The 7466-nt window shown below is 45.6% G+C and overlaps 1 protein-coding gene across 1 annotated transcript in view; it reads left to right on the top strand.

Annotated features, from left to right (window-relative positions):
- Window positions 1-7466, top strand: part of impg2a (interphotoreceptor matrix proteoglycan 2a) — a 53205-nt gene that overhangs the window by 40754 nt on the left and 4985 nt on the right. The window contains exons 13-18 of the mRNA XM_042320097.1: window positions 362-1054; window positions 1289-1543; window positions 1695-1914; window positions 3036-3246; window positions 4269-4457; window positions 7441-7466. The exon at window positions 7441-7466 is cut by the window's right edge and continues 176 nt beyond it. Coding sequence (XP_042176031.1) covers window positions 362-1054; window positions 1289-1543; window positions 1695-1914; window positions 3036-3246; window positions 4269-4457; window positions 7441-7466 — 1594 coding nt within the window. The remainder of the gene's footprint in view (window positions 1-361; window positions 1055-1288; window positions 1544-1694; window positions 1915-3035; window positions 3247-4268; window positions 4458-7440) is intronic.

Genomic DNA, 7466 nt, shown 5'->3' on the forward strand with positions numbered 1-7466 from the left:
GGAGGAAGCAGTGGAGGTCCCTGAGGAAGAGGAGGAAGCAGTGGAGGTCCCTGAGGAAGAGGAGGAAGCAGTGGAGGTCTCTGAGGAAGAGGAGGTAGAGGAGGAAGGAGTGGAGGTCCCTGAGGAAGAGGAGGAAGCAGTGGAGGTCCCTGAGGAAGAGGAGGAAGCAGTGGAGGTCTCTGAGGAAGAGGAGGTAGAGGAGGAAGTAGTGGAGGTCCCTGAGGAAGAGTTGGTAGAGGAGGAAGCAGTGGAGGTCCCTGAGGAAGAGGAGGAAGCAGTGGAGGTCCCTGAGGAAGAGGAGGTAGAGGAGGAAGCACTGGATGTCCCTGAGGAAGAGGAGGAAGCAGTGGAGGTCCCTGAGGAAGAGGAGGAAGCAGTGGAGGTCTCTGAGGAAGAGGTGGTAGAGGAGGAAGCAGTGGAGGTCCCTGAGGAAGAGGAGGAAGAGGAGGAAGTAGTGGAGGTCTCTGATACTGCAGAGGTTCTAGAAGAAGAAGCTGAACCCTCAGAAAACCTTGAGTATAACATCCTAGAGACAGAGACCAAAGAAGAGTTGGAGGAAGTGAACCCTGCCTTTGTCCCTGTGGAAACGATGGAAGATCCCGAGCCAGCGGAGAGTCTTAATGTCCCCGAGAATGCCATGGAGACTGTACCCCCAGATGAGCCTGAAGAAGAGGCTAACGAGGTGTTGGGACCAATCATTGAGGAGCCAGTAACTGGAGAGGATGCCTTGGAGGTGGAGGAAGAGGTGGCAAAAGAAGAAGTGGTGATGGAACTTCTGGACATGACTGAGACCTCAGTGGAGGACCTGGTAGAAGAGGAGATTATGTTGGTCGACGAGGCTGTTCCAGAGGCCGCTTACCCTACCACTCTTTCTGCAGAGAAGGAGTCGCCCTTCACCCAAGTCTCTGATGCCATAGTAGAAGAAGAGGCAACAGAGGCCACGGGCCTAGACGCAGCCCCAGAACCGGAGGCAGAAGCAAAGGACCAGGGGGTCACCCCAGCTCTCACACCTGCCAAGAAATACCCTGGCCCAGACATTTCCATCACTCTGGAGGTAATAAAAGATGATGGAGAGATGATGGTTGTAATGGACATTAGTCAGGACCCTGAGTTTTTCCTGTCTGAGTGACCATGTAACCTGACTAGGAAAAACTCCCCATGCTATGGTACTTTACTTAGTCTATTCATCTGTTAGTGCAGATATTTCCTTGTTGTATCATAAAAGCTACCAAATGTTGTTCCACATTGACCAATTGCACCCTTAATTGTTTCATGTCTGTAAAACCAGCTGCAGACGATCGACCCTGTGACAGACTATGACCTGGTCCCCTTCGGTGGCACCAACCAAACAGAGGAGGGAAGCAGCGGGTACCCCTCTGGAGGGGTACATGGTGTGGACCACAGCGTTGCCATGCCAATCAACCCTGGGCGGGCGCTGATGGTGTTCTTCAGTCTGAGGGTAACCAACATGAAGTTCTCAGATGACCTCTTCAATAAGAGCTCCCCGGAATACAAGGCCCTGGAACAAAGGTTCATAGAGCTGGTGAGCTATTCATTTTAAGCCTTTATTCCCCCTTTCCCCCTGTAGACAATTAGAAATAGATGTTTTACTTGGTGTTATACTATATGTAGAGGGTGCACTCTCTCTGTATCTCTCTCTCTCCATCCCTCCGTCCCTCCCTGCCCCCCTCTAGCTGCTCCCCTACCTCCAGTCCAACCTTAGTAACTTCCAGAACCTGGAGATCCTGAACTTCCGGAACGGGAGTATTGTGGTCAACAGCCGGATGAAGTTCGGGAAGCCGGTGCCTCGCGGCGTCAACAACGCAGTCTACCTGATCCTGGAAGACTTCGCTAACACAGCCTACAAGACCATGAACCTGGCCATCGACAAGTACTCACTGGATGTAGAGTCAGGTAAGCTTGACAGCTACCACATATTTCACCAGAGACACAACGGAGGGTTCCTAATTATTCCTAGGCACTCCTCCTTTTGGTTTTGGGGAGTTCAAATGCATTAAAATGTGCATATCCACATGGATTGTCAGTTAAAAGCATGGCACATGGATTGTCAGTTAAAAGCATGGCACATGGATTGTCAGTTATAAGCGTGGTAGATGGATACATTTTGGCATGAAAGCTCTCTCCAGGGAGGTTCTAATCTAGACTGAAAACAAAGAGAATGAGTCACTTTTCAAAATCAGAGACTGCGGGTATCTTTATGTGTGTGTGTGTGTGTGTGTAAGCTAGGTGTTAAATGACTCGGGCATTCTCAGGCATTCCTTCCATTACTCAATGTCTTGGTCACACTGATTGTGTAACTACAGCAAGATAATCCATATCCCACTGTGGAATAGCAAACTGTGAGAAGACATCCACTTCCTCTTCCCTCCCGTTGGACATTTTGTATTTTCTTTGGTGATACTTGTTATTGGCATCATGAGGTGAAGTTATGTTAAGTTATACAGTATATTACGTTAAGTTAAGTTTATGAAGGTATTGAACATATTACTTATGCATCAATATACCATCCTGTAATACATTTATATGTGTGTAATCTTTTCCTCTTTCTCCTAGAGGCTCAGAGACTAGCGGGACTGTTTGACTGTATGTGACAGTGACGGTGTGTTTGTTTGTGGTTGTGACAGTATGGGATCATATGAGGCCTTAGATAATATCAGACTGATGACTGTTTTTGTCTCATCATGACAGATGAGCCGTCATAATCTGTCTGAGCCAATCACAACAAAAATAGCTAAATCTTATTATGATTATATCCCAACATGACGTTTCTAGGATTATATTATGTTCTTATAATAACCTTTTACCTCTACTAATTGTTATATCCCCCCGTTCTAATGCAAGGAGAAACTATGCAGTATATACTGTATTCTATGACTCAGGACTAAACTTCAAATAAATATCCAGAGCAATTCAAAATAATGTATTTGAATTGGAACTGGTGAACTGGATTTATCCAATGTGCACTTATCAGGAGTTGACTATCTACCCTAACACTTCCTGTGTGTTGTTGCCAGGTGACCAGGCGAACCAGTGTAAGTTCCAGGCGTGTAATGAGTTTGCACAGTGTTCTGTGAACCGCTGGTCCGGCGAGGCGGAGTGTGTGTGTAACGCTGGGTACTTCAGTGTGGACGGACTGCCCTGTCAGAGCATCTGTGACCTACAGACAGACTTCTGTATGAATGACGGGAAGTGTGACATCATACCTGGACAGGGGGCCATCTGCAGGTAGGTGTGTGTGTGTGGGGGGGGGCACTGATCCCACTCTTTATTCAATTACAATACATTTCCATATTGTAAAGCAGACTCTGACATACTGACATAATGAACACGCTCACATTCATTTACACACACAGTATGCATAAACATATTTGTGTGCCAACATGAGTGTGAACCCACTGTTTCACACCCACCATCACAAGTTCACACACCCTCGATGGAACGTTTCATTTCCAGTTCACACGCCCTCGATGGAACGTTTCATTTCCAGTTCACACACCCTCGATGGAACGTTTCATTTCCAGTTCACACACCCTCGATGGAACGTTTCATTTCCAGTTCACACACCCTCGATGGAACGTTTCATTTCCAGTTCACACACCCTCGATGGAACGTTTCATTTTTCACACCCCAGTTTCATTTCACACACCCTCGATGGAACGTTTCATTTCCAGTTCACACACCCTCTATGGAACGTTTCATTTCCAGTTCACACACCCTCGATGGAACGTTTCATTTCCAGTTCACACACCCTCGATGGAACGTTTCATTTTTCACACCCCGATGGAACGTTTCATTTCCAGTTCACACACCCTCGATGGAACGTTTCATTTCCAGTTCACACACCCTCGATGGAACGTTTCATTTTCGTTTCAGTTCACACGCCCCGATGGAACGTTTCATTTCCATGGAACGTTTCATTTCCAGTTCAGTTCACACCCTCGATGGAACGTTTCATTTCCAGTTCACACGCCCTCGATGGAACGTTTCATTTCCAGTTCACACACCCTCGATGGAACGTTTCATTTCCAGTTCACACGCCCTCGATGGAACGTTTCATTTCCAGTTCACACACCCTCTATGGAACGTTTCATTTCCAGTTCCTGTGTGTGTGTGTGTGTGTTTATATATGTGTTATTGAGTTGCTCTAACAGATCATTCTTACTATTCTAGCTGTCATTTAGTTGAGTACCGGTAGTGTTCTAGCTGTGTGTGTGAGTGGCACTGACTGTTGTTCTTTGTGGTTCTAGATGTCGTGTAGGGGAGAACTGGTGGTACCGTGGAGAACACTGTGAGGAGTACGTGTCAGAACCGCTGGTGGTCGGCATAGCGATTGCCTCCGTAGCCGGTTTCCTATTGGTGGCTTCCGGTGTGATCTTCTTCCTGGCAAGGACACTACGGGATCAGTACGATAAGGATGAGACAGAAGACCCCTTACGGTGACAGTCAACACACACCACTCCTTTGTCATAGCCTCTCAGAGGGATGGTACAGTCCGAGTTTTGTGTGTGTACAGTATGTGTGTGTGGAGGTCCTGTGTGACTCAGTTGGTAAAGCTTGGTGCTTGCAATGCCAGGGTTATGGTTTCAATTCCCACGGGGGACCAGTACAAAATTGTATGCGCTCACTATTGTAAGTCGCTCTGGGTAATGACAAATGACAAAAATTATGAAATAAATCATGTTTGTGTGTTAGTAGCTGAACAAAGTGTAGGTGTCTCTAATCCTGTCAGGAACACTCCTGGCCTCTACGTTACACTACAGTACAATATAGCTGCTTTAGAGGTGTCATGTTAGTTGTAAGTACCACCACAGACTGAACCTGTCTGAATATTCACTGTAAGAAGGACATTGAATATTCAAGCCTGGGTCAGACATGATTAAATCAGAAGACTTGTCGGTCTCTGTCTCCTATTAGTAGATTAAGCTGTAGCTCTCTGTCTCTGTCTCTGTCTGTCTCTTTCTCTCTCTCTCTCTCTCTCTCTCTCTCTCTCTCTCTCTCTCTCTCTCTCTCTCTCTCTCTCTCTCTCTCTCTCTCTCTCTCTCTCTCTCTCTGTCTCTCTCTGTCTCTCTGTCTCTCTCTGTCTCTCTGTCTCTCTCTCTGTCTCTCTCTCTCTGTCACTCTCTCTCTCTCTCTCTCTCTCTCTCTCTCTCTCTGTCTCTCTCTGTCTCTCTCTCTCTCTCTCTCTCTCTCTTTCTCTCTCTGTCACTCTCTCTCTCTCTCTCTCTCTCTCTCTCTCTCTCTGTCTCTCTCTCTCTCTGTCTCTCTCTCTCTCTGCCTCTCTCTGTCTCTCTCTCTCTCTGCCTCTCTCTGTCTCTCTCTCTCTCTCTCTCTCTCTCTCTCTCTCTCTCTCTCTCTCTATTCAATTCAAGGGGCTTTATTGGCATGGGAAACATGTGTTAACATTGCCAAAGCAAGTGAGGTAGATAATATATAAAGTGAAATAAACAATAAAAATTAACAGTAAACATTACACATACAGAAGTTTCAAAACAATAAAGACATTACAAATGTCATATTATATATACAGTGTTTTAACAATGTACAAATGGTAAAGGACACAAGATAAAATAAATAAGCATAAATATGGGTTGTATTTACAATGGTGTGTGTTCTTCACTGGTTGCCCTTTTCTTGTGGCAACAGGTCACAAATCTTGCTGCTGTGGTGGCACACTGTGGAATTTCACCCAGTAGATATGGGAGTTTTTCTAAATTGGATTTGTTTTCGAATTCTTTGTGGATCTGTGTAATCTGGGGGAAATATGTTTCTCTAATATGGTCATACATTGGGCAGGAGGTTAGGAAGTGCAGCTCAGTTTCCACCTCATTTTGTGGGCAGTGTGCACATAGCCTGTCTTCTCTTGAGAGCCATGTCTGCCTACGGCGGCCTTTCTCAATAGCAAGGCTATGCTCACTGAGTCTGTACATAGTCAAAGCTTTCCTTAATTTTGGGTCAGTCACAGTGGTCAGGTATTCTGCCGCTGTGTACTCTCTGTGTAGGGCCAAATAGCATTCTAGTTTGCTCAGTTTTTTTGTTAATTCTTTCCAATGTGTCAAGTAATTATCTTTTTGTTTTCTCATGATTTGCTTGGGTCTAATTGTGCTGCTGTCCTGGGGCTCTGTAGGGTGTGTTTTTGTTTGTGAACAGAGCCCCAGGACCAGCTTGTTTAGGGGACTCTTCTCCAGGTTCATCTCTCTGTAGGTGATGGCTTTGTTATGGAAGGTTTGGGAATCGCTTCCTTTTAGGTGGTTATAGAATTTAACGGCTCTTTTCTGGATTTTGATAGTTAGTGAGTATCGGCCTAATTCTGCTCTGCATGCATTATTTGGTGTTCTACATTGTACACGGAGGATATTTTTGCAGAATTCTGCATGCAAAGTCTCAATTTGGTGTTTGTCCCATTTTGTAAAGTCTTGGTTGGTGAGCGGACCCCAGACCTCACAACCATAAAGGGCAATGGGCTCTATGACTGATTCAAGTATTTTTAGCCAAATCCTAATTGGTATGTTGAAATTTATGTTCCTTTTGATGGCATAGAATGCCCTTCTTGCCTTGTCTCTCAGATCGTTCACAGCTTTGTGGAAGTTACCTGTGGCACTGATGTTTAGGCCAAGGTATGTATAGTTTTTTGTGTGCTCTAGGGCAACAGTGTCTAGATGGAATTTGTATTTGTGGTCCTGGTGACTGGACCTTTTTTGGAACACCTTTATTTTGGTCTTACTGAGATTTACTGTCAGGGCCCAGGTCTGACAGAATCTGTGCATAAGATCTAGGTGCTGCTGTAGGCCCTCCTTGGTTGGTGACAGAAGCACCAGATCATCAGCAAACAGCAGACATTTGACTTCGGATTCTAGTAGGGTGAGGCCGGGTGCTGCAGACTTTTCTAGTGCCCGCGCCAATTCGTTGATATATATGTTGAAGAGGGTGGGGCTTAAGCTGCATCCCTGTCTAACCCCACGACCCTGTGTGAAGAAATGTGTGTGTTTTTTGCCAATTTTAACTGCACACTTGTTGTTTGTGTACATGGATTTTATAATGTCGTATGTTTTACCCCCAACACCACTTTCCATCAGTTTGTACAGCAGACCCTCATGCCAAATTGAGTCGAATGCTTTTTTGAAATCAACAAAGCATGAGAAGACTTTGACTTTGTTTTGGTTTGTTTGGTTGTCAATTAGGGTGTGCAGGGTGAATACATGGTCTGTTGTACGGTAATTTGGTAAAAAGCCAATTTGACATTTGCTCAGTACATTGTTTTCATTGAGGAAATGTACGAGTCTGCTGTTAATGATAATGCAGAGGATTTTCCCAAGGTTACTGTTGACGCATATTCCTCTGTCTCTCTCTCTCTCTCCCTCTCTCTCTCTCTCTCTCTCTCTCTCTCTCTTTCTCTCTCTCTGTCACCGTCTGTCCCCCCAGGCGAGGGGAGAGTATCCCGTCTCTAG

Source organism: Oncorhynchus tshawytscha, linkage group LG03 (genome assembly GCF_018296145.1).
Source record: "Oncorhynchus tshawytscha isolate Ot180627B linkage group LG03, Otsh_v2.0, whole genome shotgun sequence".
In the NCBI taxonomy this organism is placed as follows: domain Eukaryota; kingdom Metazoa; phylum Chordata; class Actinopteri; order Salmoniformes; family Salmonidae; genus Oncorhynchus; species Oncorhynchus tshawytscha.